Source organism: Zootoca vivipara, chromosome 3 (assembly GCF_963506605.1).
Source record: "Zootoca vivipara chromosome 3, rZooViv1.1, whole genome shotgun sequence".
In the NCBI taxonomy this organism is placed as follows: domain Eukaryota; kingdom Metazoa; phylum Chordata; class Lepidosauria; order Squamata; family Lacertidae; genus Zootoca; species Zootoca vivipara.
Window position 1 is genome coordinate 116,433,586 of NC_083278.1, and position 22,717 is coordinate 116,456,302.

The following is a 22,717-nucleotide window of genomic DNA, read 5'->3' on the forward strand; positions in this document are numbered from 1 at the left end:
TACAGAAACAAGGACGTCTCTCACAGTCAGTACACATTGGTATAAATATGAGCCCTACGTAGAAAGATGTCGTCTCTCTCGCTCTCGCTCTCGTTTCCCCTCATTGCCACCCCTGCTTTTTTGGGGGTAGGGGGAGGCAAGAGGTAATTATATATATATGGCATTTTATCTTTTAATGGAGAGATGGGAAAATATCTGAATAATTCCTCTCTGCAAGAATGCCTTGTATTAAATGGGTGAGGAAATCAAGGCCCCCCGGGGGGGGACGGGGGGAACTGACCCAAAAGAGACTCTGAGACTTAAGCCCCTCTCTTAATTATGGCTGCAACTTCGTTTTAGGAAGAAGCTCTCGGCGAATCGATTCCATCATCCAATAAAACTGTTCTTGGGAGCGCACGGTGTCGAATGCCTCCCCGCAAACACAAAATTAGCACAGAAGGGGAAATTACGTTTCTCCCTGCTGTGCGAGTTTTGGCTTTTTCCACAGGGCTGAGCATTCAAAAGCATGCGTCCCTCACCTGCAACGGGGGGTGGCGCAGACCAAGCGCGTTTTTTACCCTGGTTTTGTTGCAGAGGTGTCCCTTGTTTGTTTGTCTGGTTCTTTCTCGAAAGGGCCTTTTGTGAGTGTGTCCGTGTACATGCTAGCAAAGAACTCAAGGCACTGACCGTCCTGTAAAAAAATGCAGAGGGTTTAAACAACCCTGTGGTCCCAGTGTTTTGCACTAGCCGTTTGGGAAGAATTCCTGCAGGGGGCTTGGGACTAGCCTTGCGTTGAGGAAGGAAGGAGATCCTTAAACAAAACCCTTCGCAAATTAGGATGCAATTATTAATGATTTGGAGGAGGGAAATGCACTCGTTGGCTCTTTTGCTGGTTGTTACACCGGGGGGGGGGCAGTTTTGTGAGAAATTGCCTCCTCTCTTACGTACAGGGCGGCAACACAGATTATGGAGGAGATGGAAAATTAAGATTACTAGCGTTCACCAACCTGGTAAACCCTTTGAGCTGTTTTGGACTGCCCTAAACCACCTTTGAGGGGCAGGAGGTGGCCAGGTGACGCCGTGGCCCAAACCATCACGGCACAAAGCTGCCATTTTGGTTTGGGTGGGGTCAAAGTGGCCTCAAAGTGACCATTCCCCCCCCACTTCCCTCCCCACCCCACCCCCATTCCTGTGGGCCATGATTGGGAAATCCCCCAAATGTCTCTGCCAATCGCTTCTGGCGTGATTTGATAACGGCGTTCTTTGCAGCGATATCTCGGCTAAGAGATTTGGATACTCGGGGCCAGTGTGAAGAAGGACCTGCAAGGATGATTTAAGCAAGAGCAGAGAGGCTTCTGAGCAACGCAACGGCGCCACGAAGAGCGACGGCAGGGAAGCCTCTCCAATGAGTCTTCTGATATTGGCAGCCGTCTGTTACTCAGACGTCTGTCACTCAGGGGGTTTCTGGGTCTCGGAATAAGGTGGGGGTGGGGGGGGTGGCAGACCCGAACCGGTCCTGAAATACAGGACCAAAAGCAAGAGGGTGAGAGAAAGAGAGAGAGAGAGAGAGAGAGACCACAGCTTTTTCAGAAAACTGTGTCATACATACAGAAGACGAAGACAGGCATATAGATGTTAACAAAAATAAGTAGCAAAAGAAATTTGATTAAAAAAAATTCTCTCACATCATCCTATATACTACATCCTCCCTTCTGCTTAGCAGAAAAATTTTACGTACACAAAAATACAAATACACAATTTTGTAGAACAGTCTGATTTTAATATATTTATATATATTTATATTTATATGAGTGGCAGGTTAGTTTATTATATGGAGCTTTTTGCACTTTTGGCTCATATGCAACAAGGCTTATAAGTTCAGCTTTAGCTTTTCATTCAGGTTTTTTTATTTTTTTTGTTTTTTTATTTTCTTCTCTTCCTTATATAGCTTTTTTTTTTAAAACAACTGTTTCTCTTTTTTCACATTTAAAGCAGCATCCGATCTGCAAGAGGAATTGGTGGCAACAGCAAGGGTGGGGGGGCTTGGGGGGGGGTTGTCAGTGGTGGATTTTGAGGGAGGGGGATAGAGATACACATACATTCCAGTGCATTGCGTGTTGTGTTTTTTTTTTTTGCGTGGAGAGCGGACATTTGCGGACGAAAACGAAAACAAGGGTTGCGAGCTGCGGGGCGGGCGAGACACAGATTTACCTCTTGAGGTAGGCTGAGACATAGGTTGGCAGGGCAGGGGCACCAGGCCGGGGGTGCCCATTGCCACCGCAATAGTGAGTTGAGGAGGGGGCGACGCTCAGGGCGAGACGCAGGAGACCCCGGGACTGAGGAAACGCACAGGTAAAACACACAAAGGCTTGTCAATGGCAGGTGGCGGCAAAAAGGCAATGAGCTCCTACGACGGGGTGGGTCTTGTCTCCCCGTTAATGCAGACAGCGGAAGAATCGAGAAGTCTGAGGTCCCCTCGCCAGTTACAAGGCAGACTGGCTAGCTTCCTTTTTTAAAAAATAATGATTTCTTTGTCATTAGTTTTCCAATTTACCCCCAATAATGACCAAAATATAACAATAGCAGTTAATTCCCAAATTATACAGTTATCAAAATGCCAATCAACTTGGACCGGCTAGACTCCAGGGGTGTCAACTGAAATATAGCAGTACATGGTTTGCAACTGTTTTGGATTACAACCACATCAAACCCGGAAGTGCGTGTCCCTTTTTTTGGATTACAACCCCCCCTTTTTTGGATTGCAACCAACTTTTGGGGGGAGGCCCCATTGGCGAAAGCGAGCCTTGGGTTACGACCTGTTTTGGTTTACAACCGGACCTCCGGAACGGATTATGGTTGTAAACCAAGGTACCACTGTAACCAATTTTTTTGTGGGGGAGGGCAGGTAAGCCCCACTAAGCATAACCGATCACGTGACACGATGCAATGCCCATAAACCTGGGGGCCCTCAAATATTTTATTTGGGGGGGGGGCGAAGGGACCTCGGCTCCTGGGAGTTTGGCTCCTATGCTTCCATTTTCCAAATGCAATGTTTAATGCCCTTCCCCGCTGCCCCCCCCCCCGGAGCAATATTGATGCCGCACAAAGCCACACGCGGGGAACTTTGAAACGAAACAGAGGTAGCCTCTTCCCACACCGCTAACAACACCCGATGATGCAGGGATGCAGCCATGATACAGTTGAAATGCAATGACTTGAAGGGGGGGGGTCAGGATCCGTCCTGCCTTTTTCATTTTTCAAGAGGGGAAAGAGCCCAGAGGAGGATGCAACCGCCCTTGCCCACCCATCACTGATCACTGAACGAGAGACGCTGGCCGAAGGCACGGAGCAGGGACCCCCCCCCCCAGCAGCACGACACCCTTTCAGGAGGTGGGAGGGAGAAGAACCAAGAGTTGCTACTGGTACAGGAACAACACGCCACCCCACCCCCACCCCGCTGCTTCACCTTGGCCCTTCTGAGCCGATAAAGGCACCACCGTCTCCCTCGCAGCCCCCCCCCCCCCACTGCAACACCAACGCAAGCAAGATGAACGGCAGCGGAGGAAGCCCCTGCACCTCTTGGGTAAGGGGGAGGGACTTCAGCAGGCTGTGGGCTGTGCTACCTTCTGCTGCCAAAATCTTCTGCTTAAAGTAAGGCGCAGGGACCCCACCCTCTTCTGGATGGTTCCTTTTCAGAAAGGGGCTTTCTCATCCGGGTAATGTGTCGGCAGGCGGATGGCATCGCCCCGGAACAGGCTAAGGCGTGACATCAGGATGCCTGGCAGGCTGTGTTCCACACTCCTTTTTTTCTGCGCCAGGGAGGGAAAGAGCTTTCTGACTACAGAGCCGCTGTCTGGGAACAGTGCAACAAAGCCGTCTGGTATTTTGGCTTCTGGTGCCAAGGCATGCTTTTCCTGCAGGGTGGACCAGCCGAATAATCTGGAACCACGTGTGCTTCGCACTCGGGACTCGTCAAGCAGTGTGGAAACCAGCCTTTCCCCAACATGGTGCAAGAACCTTTTTCGCTTTGCAACCGGAGGGGCAAGATCGCGATGCCTATGAAACCAGCACGCAAATTGCATGCCACAAAACCAACGTCAAACTAACGGCAAATCTGGGGGGAGATACTTTTCCTTTCAGAATTGTTTATAATAAACATACATTTGTTTTTGGAAGGAAAAAAAAATAAGATTAACCAAGAACACTTTCCACTAACGCATTTACAAACTTAGGGCGACCCGTGACCGTTTACAAAAACAAGCCTGACCGAAAAAGAAGAAGGCATTTTTGGGAAACCTGATTTAAGAACTTGGTCGGAAGCTTCAGCTACAGAGGGATGCAATTCAGACAGTCGCCTGTCCAGTTAGAAAGAGATCCCTCCAGGTGGAATTAAATGCACAGCTCTGGGATCCCGGAAAACAAATCCTGCCCTGCTTTAGATCTGCAACAAGGGTCCCTTTCGGGACAGAGGCTAAGTTGCAATGGTTGGCAGTCTGGCCAGGAGAATGACTGCGATAGGGGGCGCGTGAACCTCCCTGCGGTATCGCGATGTCCGAGGAGTGCGTGAAATGCAGAGGTGCTGAAAATCCCCCCCGCCCCCACAATTACCCGGTTTGTCCAGGGATGCAATGGCGACTCAGGGAAGAGGGCGGGCAGGAGAAGGTTTGGCTGGGGGGGGGGAGAGCAAGAGGAGGAATCTCCGCATGTTCAGGTGTGGGTGGGTGTCACTCGTTGGGACGGCCCTGCCTCCCTGCCACCAGACGCAAGCAACACACATCTCTGAAGCATCGGGGTGATCTATACCCCTGCTGCCCACACCCAAACAGGAGACTGAAAGGGACCTCTCCAAGGATGCCCAAATTTCACAGAGGTTTTCCAGACACAGAATTCAAGTCAAGAGGAGAGGAAAGAGAGGCAGCGGAGGCGCCTGCCATGGCATCTGCCTGGCATTTGTTGAGCAGCGAATGCAACCTTCTGGGGTCTCCTGCCCTCCGAGTCCTGCAGGCGGAAGGCATACAAGGGAGAGATGCCCTTTCGTCGTCCGTCTGTCGTCGTCGTTGTCCCCGGCAACTGGTGAGGCCAGGGGGGCCTCTTGCTTGCTATTCTCCCTCCCCCCCCCCAGCCGCTCGTATAGGCACTTTTAGAAAATGAACACCTAAGACAGACAACAACTACTCCGTAGCGCACTGGCCACTCTCGGGACTCAAGGAAGCAGATGTTTCTACCCACAGGCAGTTGGCCCAGAGCGCCACACCCAAGATGGCGGAGCCAAGGACAGATCTTCTATCTCAGCTTTCCAATGCTGGCCTTTTCTCGGAGAGAGGGGAAGCCTTCCTTCTCCCAGAACAGCGGCCTCGCCACACTGATGGCCCACATGCCGAGGAAGTGGCGACTTGCGCCTCCCACTTCGGAAGCACCACAAACTTAAGGGCAAGCGGCGCAGAGCTCGCTCCTCGCATCAGGATGGGAAGGTGTCAGCAGTGGCTGCTGAATACCAAACGGTTTATCGGAGTTCACAGAATCAGAGAGAGGGAAGGGACCCCAAGGGTCATCCAGTCCAACCCCCTGCAATGCAGGAATCACATCTCGAGAATCCCTGGCAGACGGCCACCCAACCTCTGCTTTAAAATCTCCAAAGAAGGAGAGCCCCGCACCTTCCAACGTCAAACAGCTCTTACTGTCACAAAGCTCTTCCTAAGCTTGAGTTGGAATCTCATTCCTTAAAAGTCCAGTGCGATCTCGGTTCCACAGAGGTGTTTCTGCGCTTGGACACCAGAAATAACAGGCTGTGCGCCACCGAAAGCCAACCAGTCAGCTGTACCAAAGCCATTCCGACCGCAGACCCAGGCAGAGACCCCGTTCCCAGCCGCAAACGGAACGTAAAAGACACGACCACAGGCATTTTAGCACAAAGTGATTTCTCGGCTGGGTGGCTGGCCTAAACCGAAACCTCATTAAAGACTGGTTGCTGAGGATCAACAGCGCGACAGAGGCCAACTGGTACCTTGTTCATCTCTGTGGGAAAATGGGAAGACGAACTAGACCAGCCAGAAATGGCCACTAGTCCTTATCAGCTTTCAATGTTGGCCTGGAGCGGCAAAAGGCCATGGTCTGGTTGGCCCCTGGGAGAACAGGATGCTGGACCAGATCCAGCCAGGCCAGGATTTGTGGCAGACAAATCACATGGTGCGTGTTGACATAGCCAGGCTACCATGTGACGGCTGCCATAGCTGCAGAGCCAACTTGGTGTGCAAATCACCCTTATATACAAGATCGTGTGGGATAAGGAGAGTGGAAGGTTCTCCTGAAGGCTGAAGGTTAGACAAGGAGAGCTTTGCTTTCAACGCAAGGCTAAGCTACACTTTAGCTCCTTCCTCTGATGTGGCCACCAGGAGTTCAGAAACCTCTGGCTTGCTTTTGTAACGGTTTAGTGTTACGTTCAATGCCCGGCAAACATTTAGCGCTACATCCGAACGTGGCCACGGTCACAGAGGCAGGCACGGCACAGGCTGGTCCCCGAGGAGAAGGGGAAGACCGGAAAACTTGGCTTTAGCATGGAAGAAAAGACTCTTAATGGCTACTAACCACAATGGCTATGTTTTAGCTCCACAGTCGGAGGCCTCTGAATATTAGTTGTTGGGAATCACAGGTGAAGAGAGCCTTGCTGGGCCCAGGTTCTGCTTGTGGGCTCCGCCTGGGTATCGAGCTGGCCACAGTGAAAACAGAGTGCTGGACTGGTCGGGCTACTGGCCTGATCCAACTCCAAAGAATAGGGTAGAGAAATGTAAAAATGGATTTGGGTGGGAGAGCCTGGGAGAAGCTTCAGCTTCCCTCAGGAAGGGCTGCTGCCAGTCAGAGTGGACATTTCTAGGCTAGGGAAGCCAGTGGACGTATGGCAGCTTCAGTTACATGGAAGGCACAACCTACAATTATTATTGTTGTTGTTATTATTAACTGAATTTACATACCGCCCTAAACCCGGAAGCAGTTCATGGAATAAAATCAAAATATAAAACCACAAGATACATAATCAAAGTAAAAACAAAAACCCTATACCCACCCGCCCCCACCCCCACAAACCCACATTATGAAAAGGCATACAATGTCAGACCCCGGTATGAGATATACAAGCTCCAACAGACCAGGCAAGAGTCTCCACAGGAACCTTTTATCCACAAGGAGGATGACAAAAAGGCTGGGTGCATTCAAAATTTTGTTTCTTGGGCAAAAAAAAGGAGGCCAAGTATGAACAGGTCCTGAGGAGCACACAAGGACAGCAAGCAGTGCAATTCTAACCATGTTTAGTCAGAAGTAAGCCCTGCTGAATTCAGGGGGGCTTACTCCTAAGTAACCAGGATTGGGGCTGCAGCCTAAGAAACTGGGGGGGGGGGGGCTGGCAGTTTGCATGCGTTCAGCCGCAAAGACCTGAGCAAATACGCTAAACTGGAAAAACACAAAAAAAGATCCAGCGCATGGAAATGGAGCGGTTCTTGCTCTGCCAGGGGGATCTAGTTGCTCTCACTGGGAGCCCCTGAGGTCCATCTGGCATTTGTGGTTCAAAGAGGGGCCTCAATTCGAGGCAGAGGTGCTTCTGAAACCCAGTGGCTGCAAGATGGAAAAGGGGCCTTGTGGTCCAATCCTGCTTGCTGGTTCCCCATGATGGGCATCTGGTTGGCCACGGTGAGAACAGGATGCTGGGCTTAGATGGGCCACTGGGCCTGATCCAGCAGGCTCTCTCTTCTGCTCTGCAGTGGCAGAGACACTTCTTGAAATGGATGGGGCAGCCCATCCGCAAGAGCCACAGGTGCGCATCAAGCGCGCATGAGAAGGTGTAGATCAGCCAAGTGGAAGTTCAGGAGACAAGGAAAGGTAAGGGAAGGTTGCCATTGGTTAGCACAGGTGGGCTTTGAACCATGCTCCTTTTGTGGACAGGAAATGTCAAATCTCAAATCTCAGCAGCATCTCCCTTTCGTTCCTCGCCTTGTCCCCATCATACCGGCCATAGCAGCCCTGAGTGCAGAAGGCTCCAGGTCTAATTCTTGCCATTCCCAGGAAGAGCTGGCAAAAGCCCCTCTCTGTAATATGGGAGGCTCTGCTGCCTGCCAGTCTGGAAAAGATGGCGCTGGTCTGATTCGGGAGGAGGCAGATTCCCTCCGACAGAACTGATAAAGCGTCATCTACCATGGAACGTAAAACAGTTGTCGGCTTGCGCATGGATACAGCAAAAGGAGCCCAGATTCTGACGTGCCACAGAAGGAAGTTGACGTCACTGGAGGGAACTGCAATAGGCGCTGAGTTTCGCCACGTTTGCCCAGACAGGCCAAACATCGACAAGACCCCACCCACCCAAGCCAACGCTTATTGCCAAAAAATTCTTTCCAATCCCAATCGCTGAAAAGAACAAGTAGTGCAGAGTGCCAAAAAAATAAATATCAATAAATCTCAACAGGAAGCACTTTTCTAAACATGAACATGGAATTTTCTTCTGGTAGGAAATCTCAGCGTTTCCTGGTCATCTTCCAACCAGGTTATCCCCATCTCCAAAGCACCCCCTGCCGTTCCAAATTTGCGGAAAGGCAGGGTTTGGGATATAATAATACATATCAGGAAGGAAGTGAAAGATACACAGAACAACATGGAATGTTCTAGAGGAAGCTGCTCTTCATTGACTCTGGCTGTATGTCTAGAGCACATGGCTTTCTCCAAAGTATCCTGGGAACTGGAGTTCACCCTTGGCAAACCAGCGCCATTAACAAGCTACAGTTCCCAGGATCCTTTGGGCTGGGGAGCTTTAAAGGTATACGCCACCTCCACCTCCACCTGGAAGAAAGGAACAGCACACCTCACAGGTAATGTTATACAGTTTCAAAGTAAAGCTCTGGCTCGAAATTGCAAACAGAAGACTATGGATGGATGGATGGAAGGAAGGAAGGAAGGAAGGAAGGAAGGAAGGAAGTGGACACCTTGGGTGCCAAAAAATTAAGATCTACCCCAGTGTTATCCCAGTTGTTTCACAAAACCATAGAGTTGGGCGGTATTGGAAGACCAGACCAGACCATTCCTGCCAAGTCCCGGACTGCAGAATCCGGGACCGGCAGCCGCGTGATACCGGAAGTTGCGTCTATGGGCACCAAAAATGGCCGCCGCCGACACCAGAAGTCGCGTCTATGCACTTCCGGACATGCGTAGATGTGACTTTCAAAGCCGGCGCCGGCCATTTTTGGTGCCCATAGATGGGCAAATCAGAAAAAAATAAATGGCCGCCGGCAGGAGAATATAAGGGAGAATAACGGGAGACGAATTGATACGGGGGACCATCGGGAAAAGGTAAGAAAAAACGAGGGTTTCCCGGGGAAAACGGGGTACTTGGCAGCTATGGACCAGACCCTTCTGCTGGGAGTAAAGGCTTTATCTTCCCACCAAAGGCTATCTTCCCACCAAACTTACAACAGAGGGAGTTTGCGCGTGGCCAAAGGGATTTACGGGTCAAATCATTGAGACAAATTCCTCCTCATACTTTTTTTTTTGCTCATGAGTTGGCTAAGTCGATCTGCGACTACTTTCCGAAAACCTCAACCCTTCCCACGATGGTTAAGACGCCTAATAAAGGTGCGGGTATAGCAGCTGTGGCCAACCTGGTGCCCTCCAGATGTTTTCAACTTCAACACCCATCATTCCCAGCTGGCATGGCTGTGTGATGCTGAGCCTCATGGGAATTGCAGTTCCAAACACCAGGAACTTGGCGAAGGCTGGGGTGGGAGGTTAGGCACCCGGCAGTGCATCTAGAAAACTCTCGTTGCACCGTAAAGGCAACTTGGAAAGAAAAGAGAAGGAAGAAAGAAGAGAGCTTGGGAGCTCGGCGCGAGAGAGGATGGGGCTGAACTGACTGCTCTGACAATACTGATGGAAACTTCAACCATTCTACATCAGGCACAAAGAGCAACTGAGCGGCTGCGTCTCGTATTTCCATTGAGATACTATATCCGAAAAGGGTGGCAATAGCAGCCTATTGCTACCAGACAACTCAGGACGATGCCAGGACTTTCGTTGCCTCGACACACACAGCCTGCCTCCTCTGCGACTCCTCCTGGATCTGTACAAACATGCTCTCTGCACATTTATGGCTGTGTCCACACACCCTCCCACAATCAAAGTCCAAGCCCCCCCACCCCTGGGACCAGGCTCCTTTCCTTCTGTAAACCAGTTCACCATTCTCCTTTCAGCCTTAGGAGCAAAACCTTCTGAAAACATTCGTTCCGGAACGGCTGCCATTTTGAATTCGTTCTGACAACACAGCCGCCGCCAACGTTTGCATCAATAGCAAAAGGCCATCGCTGCAACAAGTGGCCCAGAGCCACAAACTCACACGAGATCTCAGTGTTTCTTTCGAAGACTGGATGCGGCGGAGGTGAAACTGCAAGTCCGTCGGTGGGAAAAAGGGACAGTCTGCTTGAGCCAATGGCCCCGATGTTACGTTACTGTACTTCGGAAAGTGAGCTGTTCCTGCAGGCTAATTTCTCCCCCCCCTTTTTTTTACTAAAGTTGGCCGCCGGAACAAATTCGGTACCGGAATAACATCAAGGGCAACATTATCAGTGCGGAGAAGGCATTGACCATTGGACGGTCCTCCCGAATCCAGATACTTTGCTTGCCAGCTCCGCCTGTGATTGAACACTAGGTCAAAATCCCACCGCAGCAGCTCTAGTTTTCCTGGTTCGTTCGCTCGGATGGGTGAATCCAAAACTCTCCTTCATTGGAGAGGTTGGAAGGGACCCCAGGGTCATCGAGTCCAACCCCCTTGAAATGCAGGAACGACAGGGGGTTATCCAACCTCTGCTGAGAACCCTCCAAGGAAGGAGAGACCACCACCTTCCGAGGGAGTCCGTTCCACTGCTGAACAGCTCTTACCTTCAGAAAGTTCTTCCTGATGTTTAGTCAGAATCCCCCGTATTTTAACTTGAATCCATTGGTTTGGGTCCTACCCTCTGCAGCAGCGGAAAGGAATCTGGGCCAGCGCTGGGTCATTCCCTCAGGCAGGAGACACCAAATCCCCCCACCTCTTCACTCCCCAGCACTCCCAACGTCTGCCCAACAGGGAGAGAATCTCTCTCTCCAGGCGCCAGACGAATCTCACAACATCCCTGAGTCTAAGTCCAAGGCCCATTGAAAGCTGGCCTGCTCTGGACAAGGCAGTTCTGGGCAGAAGACAAGCAGCTGCTTACGTTTCAGTGGAGGGAGGGGGAAACAAGAAACGAGATATGTTTTGGTCAGTAAAATCTACCAGGGAAAAACGTGGCTAAGACACGTCACCAGAGCATCCGAGGATCGGGAGGAGGGGAAGAAGGGGCGCAAGAAGTCAACGGGCTGAAGATTTGCACCTGAGAGATGCTGAGCGACACGGGCCACCATCCCGCCAGGTACGACTCCCAGGTAAATTCCACTGATGCGATCGGGAAGCGGCAAAAGGCAGCGGCGATGAGTGAACTCAGATGCTCAGCCCAGCTGCCTTCACCACGCTGGTGCCTGCCAGAGATTTCGGACCACAACTCTCCCACTGAGCTCCGTGGCAGGGCTGATGGGAACTGTAGTCCAAAACATCTGGAAGGGACCAGCGTGGCAAAGGGACTGGAGCATCTCCTGAGCAACAGGTGAGGCTCCTTTTCACCTGAGGTGCTCCGGACTGATGATTCCCCAAGATGCAACTGGGATGGTTTAGCACAAGCTTTTACATAGATAGATAGATAGATAGATAGATAGATAGATAGATAGATAGATAGATAGATAGATAGATAGTTTAGGCTAATCCAATGTTATATATATATTTTAAAAAGGGAAATTATCAAATACAAATATATCTATATTTACGGAAATAAAGTAAGAAACCCAAAGTGCTACATCGGATCCAAGATGAACAAAAATCAAAGGAAACGCACCTCCATTTGTTTCTGCTGTTTAGAAGTCGGTTCTTTCCCTACGTAGCCAGAGCGTTCTGACCCAACCAAAGGCATATATATCCCTGGGCAGCCTGCCTCCCCTGAAACCGACCTCACGGCGACCCAACCAAAGAGCGCAAAAGGAAGTAGAAACCAACCCGCATCGTGCTAGGAGGTCAACGGAAACTGGACCCCAGCTGCTGAATACCTGGCTCAAAGCTAAATCCGTTCTCCGGCTTACTTATGGCTTCCAATGATTATTTCACCTGCCCCCCCCCCCCCGATTCAGGTTTCTAGCTCCTGAGCAACAGCAGGACGAAGAGAAAAGACACCAAGAAATTTGCACCCGGTTTCCTTTCGGGTCAATTGTGCGATACTGCGGGGAACCGGGTACAGAAGAGGCGCACTCTCCGATGGACTAATTGTGGCGCTCGTAAGACTCGCCACCTACGTTTCCGTAATGCTTTAGGGGGGACCAGCTAACAGGCGATGGTTAAGCTTTCCTTGAGAGCACTGCGTTTCTTGTGGGGAGGGGGGCTGTAGAGTAAGTAGCCATAAGACTTTAGAGCCATTTCCCAAACTTCTGAGAGCTGGGGCCGAGTTTGCAAAAGTAAGACCCATTTCGCCACAGAGTGTTCACATTTAGAGACGGCTACCCATCCTCACGGAAGCCCAGCCCTTCCCACTCTGCCCGAGTCACTGTTCCACCCTCTGCATGTGGGTCTTTTGCTAGATCTCTGTGGCCGGCAGATCCGTTCACAGCCCATTGCACAGACACTCAAGACCCAACCACCACCCCCATCACCTCCACCAAGAAAGACTTCCTTATTTACAAAGCTTCCAAGCCACACAATGATATGATGTTCTCTCTGGAAGAAGACACGCCCGTGGCTGCCACACAGAGACACAGCGGGCACACCCTCTTCTACGGATGGAAGCTTACAAGAGACCCTTGGCTTCTTTCAAGGTCGGCTGGCATCTCACACCCCAAAGTTTGCAAGAAAAGAAGGCTGAGTTGAATATCAAGAGGGACATCGCTCACTGGCAACCAGGCGCTCGAATCTCACCCTGGTTTCCCCCATTCCCTGCCAAAACCCTGCCTCGCACCGGCCGCGAGCCCCGAAGCCACGCAAACTCCCGTTCTGTGGAATCGTAGAACTGTGGAGTTGAAAGGGACCCCCCAGCGGCTAGCTAGCCCAACCCCCGGCAATGCAGCAACAACAGCTTCCCCCAGGCTTGGGGCGAGGAAAGCATCCACGGGGGACATTGGGAGGGGGGAACGCAAAGCTGCACTGGCTTTTTCCTAAATCCGGATTTAAGCTGGAATCGAGGGCTGGCGGCGATGCCAGGAAGCACACTCATGGAATGCGAGAGAGAGAGAGAGCAGCAGCAGCAACAGCAGAGGTTTTTCGCCTAGCTGTGAGACGGGGGGCAGGGGGAGGTCAGTCGGTTTGGTTGCTTATTGGACCGGGAGAGTTAATACTGAGAGTTTATACGCAGAGTCGGAGGGCACGGTGCCCTCTTCACAGGACGACGAGACCCTAAACGGCTAACTTGACATACAAGAGACTGCAAAGAGTTATACTGTTAAGAAGAACACATTTTAGAGACCAGGGGGTGCGGTGGGGGGTGGGGCACGGGCTGGGGCAGTGGGGGGGGGGGGTCGGAAAAGGCTGCTAAGGTGCTACGGCTAAAAACTAAGTTTACTTTCTCGTTTCGGAGCCCCTCCCCCTCCGTCGCGTCATCAGTCGTCGTCCAGGGCCTCTGTTTTGATCTCGCTGGTTCCTTGCCGGGCCAACGCCAGGATGGTGTGATTCACAGCTGCCATCTCCACGGCTAGTGAGATAGGGTCTTGGTGGTCGCTATGACTAGTGCTGTCATCCTGGGGAGGCGGAGGGGGAGGGAGGGGGGGAGGGAGAAGGAGAGGAAAGTCCCATTAGCAAGCCAAACCATCACTTGATAGGAGTTCAGAATAAAGTCGTATTATGCAACAGTCCAAGGGCGGCAAATGACTTTAATCACTCAGTGGGATTTATTTCCAAAGATGGCATCGCATGCTGGTCAGGCACTGGTGGGAGGGAGAAGAGGCGTGCAGAGATAACCACGTTTTCAGGGGTTTTCTTAGAGGAAGGTTCATTGTTCCTGCATTGCAGGGGGCTGTGCTACATGCCCCTTGAGGGGCCCTTCCAACTCTAAGATGGAAAGGAAAGAGACCAAGACGGAAGGAGCAACCTCCATCCTTTCGAGTTCTGCGGGGAATTGTGGAGAGGCATGAAAACCGCAACGCACCTTAAACTTCTACAGTTCTTCTCTCGGCAGAGCGAAAAGACTGAGAAGGGGGCATCTAAGATGAATGTAATTTGTTTTGTTTATTTGGGAAATTTAATAAGAATTATTTTAAAAGAAAAAGAAGAAAAAGAAAAAGAAAACCACAATGCACCTAAAAGGGAACTTTTGGGAAAGGTGGCCTCTCTCCTTCCCGTCTCTCCCCGCCCAAATTCCGCAATCTTAAATTCCGCAACCTTAAATTCCGCAAGCGGAAACCTGAAAATCTGCAAGCGGGGCGGCAGTATGAAAACCAGAGCAGAGGGCCACATGTCAGCTTACGAAGGCAGAGCTGAGGAATGTCTCTGCAGGTTTGCCATGGGATTTGGGTGCTATTTATCAGTTTAGCAAGGCCAAGCTCACGGGCAACCAGAGACGCCGTCCTAACTAGCGATGACTGCTGGCCCCAAATGCTTGACTCTTCAGGGCTCTTGGCGAGGGTCTTAGAATAAAAGCGATTCTGCAAGACCTCTGAATTTGTACAATCTAAGACCCCGTCCATCATCTCAGTGGTGGAGACTGATGTGCTTAGCTGCACAAGCACACATACAGCTCACATCTGGCCAAATATTTCAGTTTTTTAAAAAAGACAAGGAAGGAAGGAAGGAAGGAAGGAAGGAAGGAAGGAAGGAAGGAAGGAAGGAAGGAAGGAAGGAAGGAAGGAAGGAAGGAAGGAAGGAAGGAAGGAAGGAAGGAAGTGTGCAAACAAGGCATTTTTAGAACTATGCTGAGAGTGGAGGCTGTGCATTCCTGGAAGTGATATAACACTCCCTTTTTTTTTATTTCAGCTGCAGAAGACGGATATAGAAGCTTGTTTGTGAAAGGGGTGTTGACGTGCATATGAATAAAATACATGCTTATGTGTTTCTCTTTTTCTCCCCCCTCTCTCTGCGGGAACATTTTGCCTTCTCTTTCCGTGTCCCAGGGATGGATGTTTTATCCATTTGTCGCTCGGAACTCAAGACACACATCGACATTTGCATCTTAGCACGCTCGCAAATCAAAATAAAACATTACGCTTCAACCTGTTCCCAGGAAGAAAATGGGGAGGGGGGCAGATAATACGGGAAGAAATGTATTTTTTGGGAGGGGGGATAGTTACATTGAGCACCTCTGAAAAATAATTTCAGCGGCTTTTGGACAAAATACCAGGCAAAGTGGCATTATGATTTGTAATGCTTATAACTGAATCAAGAGAGAAGGGGGGTGGGAATGTTATTTCCTTATTTATTTGGACCATAAACCCGTCCCAGCAGACAAGTTCAGCGGGAGGTAGGAATGCAAGCGCTGTGTTTTTATTGTATATATTCAAGGTTCAAGTCCTCAGTGAGGCCAGGAAGCTCCCTGTATGACAGAGGGAAGTCCTCAGCTCTCAGCCTAATTTAACTTCAATTCCTTGATGTGAGGGGGGGGGAGAGAAAACTTAAATACTATGTGCTCAGTTCTTTGGATACAACAATTCGTTGGGGGGGGGAATACTAGGACAAAACAAAATTTGAACCAACCCATGGGGAGCACCAGTTTCTTTCCTCTATTGAAAATATTTCTGTACCAGCCTCCCTGCTCTAAACGCTTCTGGCTCTGCCTCAGCACTATCTGATTCATGCCCGCTCTGTGTATCTTTGTGTACGTTGAGAAATGCCAATTGCTTAAACCACATAACTCAAGAACTGTTTGTGGGGGACAGGAGGCGGGCAGGCGTGGAAGACTCCCTGGTCCTGAATGGGGCAACTGTGCCCCTGAAGGACCAGGTGCGCAGCCTGGGAGTCATTTTGGACTCACAGCTGTCCATGGAGGCGCAGGTCAATTCTGTGTCCAGGGCAGCTGTTTACCAGCTCCATCTGGTACGCAGGATAACACCCTACCTGCCCGCAGACTGTCTCGCCAGAGGGGTGCATGCTCTGATTATCGCCCGCTTGGACTACTGCAATGGGGCTCTACGTGGGGCTACCTTTGAAGGTGACCTGGACACTGCAACTAATCCAGAATGCGGCAGCTAGACTGGTGACTGGGAGCGGCCGCCGAGTCCACATAACACCGGTCTTGAAAGACCTATGTTGGCTCCCAGTACGTTTCCGAGCACAATTCAAAGTGTTGGTGCTAACCTTGGCCCAGTATACCTGAAGGAGCGTCTCCACCCCAATCGTCCAGCCCAGACACTGAGGTCCAGCTCCAAGGGCCTTCTGGCGGTTCCCTCACTGCGAGAAGTGAGGTTACAGGGAATCGGGCAGAGGGCCTTCTCAGTAGTGGCTCCCTCCCAACAGATGTCAAGGAAAAAAACAACTATATGACTTTTAGAAGACATCAGAAGGCAGCCTTGTTTAGGGAAATTTTAAATGTTTGCTGTTTTATCAGTTTTTTAAAAAATTATTATTAATATTCTGTTGGAGGCTGCCCAGAGTGGCTGGGAAAATTCAGCCAGATGGGCAGGGTATAAATAAAATTTATTATTATTATTATTATTATTATTATTATTATTATTATTATTATTATGCCTAAGCTGCCCTCCAGCTGCTTTGCACTACGATTCCCACCAGCCCCAGGCAGCACAACAGAGAGGATTCTGTGGCCAATGGGAGCGCAGCTAAGCTGGCTGGGGCTGCTGGGAACTGTAGTCCAAAGTGTGTAGTCTGGAGCGTGCCAGGCTAGGAAAGCTGATCTAAAGACAATCATATCCATGGGTTTATTAAAAAACACACAAAAATAACCTTAACAAAGAGGAGACGGAGCAGCTTCTGCTTTTTCTAAGGAAGTAATTTGTGGGGTTTTTTTTCCACATCTGAGAAAGCAGTGAATGCACACATAGGTGCTGAAACATGCATGTGCTCCGAGATTAAAATGCTTTGGCCTTTAGCGTCTCTTTAACTAAGCATGGCGAGATTTAATGTACTGGATTAACTGGGTTCTTTTTGTCTGTACAATGACATTCTATTAACAAAACAAAACAAAAAGATGAAAAGTTAAAAACCATAGCCTTCATATTTGTAAAGAACCTCAGAGGAAACTTGAAGCGCTACCTAGTTATTCTTTCATTTTTGTGTCATTCCTCCTGCCAAACAGCAGCCCAGGGCAGCGCACAACTAAATTAGAACGCCATTAAAAAAAATAACCCACAATGACAAAAAGAAAACTAAAAACACAGCTGGAAAGGGGGACATGTATGGGATCATTTTGCTTCCTTTTGATCGCCCTTCATACAAGATCCCCAGATGAGTTAGGGCATGGGAAATCTGAACAGAATGTCGGGTATAACACACCCAAGAAAGCATTTTTAAACTGCAGAGAAAGCTTTTTTTTCTTTTTAAGGACAAAGAAGGTTCAACGGTTCAGATTTTCACCTCCCTCAGCGAAGAGAGAAAGACTCTAGGAGAAAAACTATTCCCCCAGTCCAGCAGTATATTCTTTTGCGTTACTTCTTATAACTTTTCAGTAACCTTTTCAACCTAAATTGACCACAGTGAAATAGGGTGCCTCCATTATATGCCTCTAGGAGTCGGGCAAAAACGTCGGGCAAGCAGGCATTGGGCTGATTAACATCCTATTCTGCTTTAAAATGTTTTTAGGACCGGGGTGGGGTGGGGTGTTATTTGTTCTTGTTTTTGCTTTGTTTTAGGACTGGGGGGTGGGGGGTGGGGGTGTTATTTGTTCTTGTTTTTGCTTTGTTCTTGTTTTTCTTATGCATTTTGTGTTTTTCTCCTTGTATTTTTATGTTGTGAACCGCCCTGAGATCTATGGGTGAATGGCAGTATGCAAATTTAATATCATCATCGTCATCATCATCCGAGGCTCGAAACACTGCATCTTGGTGCCTCTGGTGGGATTCTCCTAAAAAAAGGCACCCGGAAGCCTTAAGTTAAAGGACCCCCATAGCAGAAAGCTTCCATTGCCTGGGTAGCTCAGTTGGTTACAGCGCGGTGCTGATAACATCAAGGTTGCAGGTTCGATCCCCATCTGGGACAGCTGCATATTCCTACATTGCAGGAGGGTTGGGCAAGATCAGGCGTAGGCAAACTCTGCCCTCCAGGTGTTTTGGGACTACAATTCCCATCATCCCTGTTAGCTAGGGATCATGGGAGCTGTAGGCCAAAAACATCTGGAGGGCCGAGTTTGCCTATGCCTGGCCACGATAACCCTCAGGGTCCCTTTCCCACCCTACAATTGGTGGCCAGTTTACAAAGCGGTGGGAAGGGGGCTACTGGGCAACCTGAAAAGATGGCAAAGCCCTGGGCAGCTTGCGGTAAGCTCAGCGAGGAATTATCAACTTAAATACGTGTGTGGCGAAGCAATCGGGTGACCTCTTCGCCAAAGCTGACCACCACCGTTCGAAATGCTCACAGCCAGTCACATACTGAAGGCTCGGGGTCACTGAATCATGCGGTCATAGCTTTAAAGACCACCTAATTCCACAGCTGGGGAAAAAACTGGACCCCGAGAAAAGCTCCGCCAGGAGAGACTCCTGAGTAAGAGGGGACTGGCGATGCTCTGTATTTTCCTGGTGAGAGAAGTGGGGCATCGCGCGGGCCTCATGCACTGAGAATCGTGAAGTCTTTCCTCAGCACAGGGCAGAGGAAGATGGAAGGGGTTGCAATCACGCGTGGGGGCGAAGGAGCAGCCGATTCCTGGCCCCACGATCCTCCTCTACGCTTTTGGGAAGGTGTGCAGAGGAGGGCGACCGAGACCGACCAAGGGTGCGGAAACCAAGCCCGGTGAGGAGCGGCGGAAGGCATTGGGGATGTTTAGCCCGGAGGAGAGTGAGAGGAGAAATGACGGACATCTTCAAAGATCCAAAGGCCCGTGAAAGAGGGAGGGAACAAGCTTGTTTCCCCCTGCTCCGGAGGGGAGGACCCGAACCCATGGCTTCAAGTGACAAGAAAGGAGATTCTGACAAAACATTAGGAAGAACTTCCTGTTGGTAGGAGCTGTTCAACGGTGCAACTGTCTCCCTCGGGAGGCCGTGGGCTCTCCTTCCTTGGAGGTTTTTAAGCAGAGGTTGGGTGGCCATCTGTCAGGGATGCTTTAGCTGAGATTCCTGCATTGCAGGGGGTTGGACTAGATGACCCATGTGGTCTATACAAACTCAACAATTCTATGATTCTTTAGCCATGGACTGAATCGTGAGAAGGTGGACTGGGAGGGGTTCTTCCCTTATTGCGCATCGAGCTTCCATACTACTAAGTCGCGATCATTGCATTCATACCGGGGGGGGGGGGGAGCATGCATCTCTTTGCATTCCTTGCACTAGGAGGGGAAAGGGGGGGGACGACAACTTTCTATATTTTTGTGCTATAAGCAGGGCTGTGTGTTCCACACCAAACGTGCCATTCAAAAGCCTAGGCGCTCAGAAATGCATCCTGCACATTATGCAAATACATGTGCCTTGATCTGGATTGCATCATTATGGATTTTGTTCCCAAGTTCCGTGCCGTCAGAAGAATTTGTAATTCGTTGGCAAGGAGCAGGGGGGGAGGGAGGCTGAGGAGAGGCCAAGGCTATGCAGCCAATGGAATTAGAGGGCAGGGGGATGGCTGCCTGGCGATGGGAAAGAAGAGAGCGGCCGTCACTCTGTCAAATCAACTCTGTTTCGCAATGGGCTGTTCGGAGAAAAAACAACACCCCAAAACGCGACCGTGCGCACAACCCTCTGGTTTCCGAAACTTTATTGAAAGCCGTTTCCAGGCTTCTCCCTCCCACTAGAACAATGAGCACTGAAAATATTTGTTGCCTTTCCCCCTCTTTTTTTATATAAAATAATAATAACAACAACACCAGGATAGATTTTCGTAGGATACACACAGCTCTGGTTACGAGGGCACACGGGAGAAACAAGACCGCGGGGTTACTATGCATGGCGGTGCAAAATTTGGAGAGTCAAATCATGCCCTTGTATTCATTTATGTTTTTTGCAAACGGAGCGTTAACTTGCTTGTTTTGAGCAGATCCTCCTGTCTTCTTCTAACTTCTCTGCTTCTCTGCCTCCCTCTGAACATCGGCCCTCCTCCTCCCCATTGCGCACTTGCCAAGTGTCCTGTTGTATGACAATAAATCCATGTGGGTGAAGGCTGGTCCGGCGAAGGGGTTTTGCTGCCTTTCCCCCAGAGCACAAAAAGCCGGGAGGGTTGATCCAGGAAGCGAAGGAGGGGGGGCACCAGGTCCACACCGCCACCTTCCCACCCACCACCCCAAACGAGGATCGGCGGCCACCGGTGGGAGAGACGTGCCGCTCGGGGTTGGGGGGGGGGAGGCCACCTGGCACGCCTCGGATACTTACCTGCTCCGAATAGTCATTCCCGTCTATGTCATCACTGTTGGAATGGCCTCCGGGACTTTGAACATCTATGCCATGACTCTCCAGGATTGCTGCTTCTTCGAAAAAAGCAAATGGAGCCCTAAATTATCTGCTACAAGGGTTACCAGCAAGGATAAAGATGAAGAATGGGGACCCCCCCTACACACACACACACAAACGGGGCACATTTTTTTCTTGTAAGAACCACAAATAGACAACCAGAGCTGTGTGTACCCCACGCTAGAAAAATAAATAAATAAATAAGGAGTTAAAAGTTCCTGCAACCAAGACAACCCAGATTCGGCAAAACAAGAAACTGGGCAAGCTTGCCTGGTTTGCATTTTTAAATTTTATTTTGCTATTGCCCAAGGAGGAGGGTAGGTGCCCTGATACGGGACCCTGAAATCCAGGACGCTGGCCACTACTGGTAATCTTATGCAGCCATTTCTCCGGCTCCTGAGATTTCGGCAGGCACTATCTTTTCAGTCATAAGGGCTAGTGACTTGCCTTTCAAACGAGAGCAGCAGTTCTCAGGAAGCCAAATAATGTGTCCAGTTTCACACTTTTTTCCTATATGGTTGTGGAAGTGCAATGCGCGCGCGCACACACACACACACACAAACAAACAAACACACAACATCCCTACCTAACAGGCTTCAAACCTAAAAGACCCTTTCGTCAAGAAGGGTGGCAAACTAGACTTGATTTGTAAGGAGCAACATTCATACATTTCTCTCCCTCTCTTTCCTTATGCTTGAGAATGTCCCTGTATTTATTTATTACTACTGTGGCTTGATGGTTCTTACAATACAGGCACACCATGTGAGGGGTCCCATTTTCATCTTCATTTCAATACGGCGCAAGCCCCTCTTAACGTGTGTTCAGGAAGGGAGGATTGATGTGGTTGAAGAGCACCAACTTTTTCCAAAAAAGCAGAAGCATTTCTGAGCTGGGGGCTTTGCTCAGATAATGGGCACCTTGCCATCTTAAAAAAACAAAACAAAACAAAAATCAAAACATCTAAGAAGGCCCAAACACTTCTGCCTTTCCTAACAGAGGTGGCTCTCCAACTCTGGGTGCCCCCTTCGTTGCAGAAAAGGAAGACTTCCATGTGGTGTTCCATTTCCTTCCTTCCTTAGAGGAAAGCTTGTGTAGCCCAGTGGCAGAGCATCTGGTCCCCAAAGACATCCCCAGGTGGGGATTAGAAAATTCCTGAGATGCTGGAGAGCTGCTGCCCATCAGTGCAGACAATATTGAGCTAGATGGACCCAATGGTCTTATAAGGCAGCTCCCTCCCTCCCTCCCTCCCCCGCCATGAAGAGGACCAAAAGTCCAGAGAGATTTCTACATCAGGGGGGGGGGGGGAATGATCCCTGGGAAGACTAGAAAGCCCTTCACCACTTAGGTCCAAGCTACCTGGAGGGCCCTATTCCCTGATATGAACCTTCCTGGGCTCTGAGATCTTTATGGGAGCCCCTTCTCTCTTCTCTCAGTCCTGCCACCAACTCTGGCTCCCCTGGTATGGACGAGGGAGAGGGCCTTCTCTCCCAGGCAACTTTGGAACTCCCTGCCTACAGAAGTTAGACTCCCTCCTTGTTGTCCTTCTAGTGGCAGGTAAAGACCTTCCGATCCCAACAGGCTTTTAAAAACTAACTGCTTTTTAATGAAAAAGGGGATGTTTTTATTGCAATTATCTGTATGTTTGTTTGTTTTTTGATATTCATATTTTTACTAAAAGTATTCAGTGAGGGAGTAGTGTGAAAGAAAAGCGAAAAGCGAAATGTTGAAACAATAGAGTATGTGGGTACATGACTAATATCATTATTCCAATAAATTATTCACATTATACCTTTTACAAATGGATTCCAGATATCGTTATACTTATCCATACACAACCTGCGCCTACTCTGTATGTTTTGATATATATTTATATGTAGTTTATATAGAGAGTTTATATAAGGATAATATAATGTTTAATAGATTATTGTGTTTTATTTTTCTGTTGGAAGCCGCCCAGAGTGGCTGGGGAAACCCAGCCAGATGGGCGGGGTATAAATAATAAATTATATTATTATTACATATAATATATAGTTTTGTATAGTTTATATACAGTTCATATGGTTTTAATTCTATCAACCTTTAATTGTTTTTTTTTAAATGATTTTCCCCATACGTTTATAACCGTTCCTATTTT

At 49.5% G+C, this 22,717-nt stretch overlaps 1 protein-coding gene across 10 annotated transcripts in view; it reads right to left on the reverse strand.

Moving 5' to 3' along the window:
- Nucleotides 1-7,040: 7,040 nt before the first annotated feature.
- Nucleotides 7,041-22,717, reverse strand: part of HMBOX1 (homeobox containing 1) — a 109,456-nt gene continuing 93,779 nt past the window's right edge. For 4 of the 10 annotated variants that reach the window (XM_060273168.1, XM_060273167.1, XM_060273165.1 and 1 more), the window contains 3 exons: nt 20,506-20,600; nt 20,161-20,262; nt 7,041-13,794 (listed from right to left, as the gene is read on the reverse strand). In XM_060273168.1, coding sequence (XP_060129151.1) covers nt 13,657-13,794; nt 20,161-20,262; nt 20,506-20,600 — 335 coding nt within the window. In that variant the 3' untranslated portion in view covers nt 7,041-13,656. The remainder of the gene's footprint in view (nt 13,795-20,160; nt 20,263-20,505; nt 20,601-22,717) is intronic. The other 6 variants (XM_060273172.1, XM_060273171.1, XM_060273170.1 and 3 more) reach the window with 5 other exon arrangements.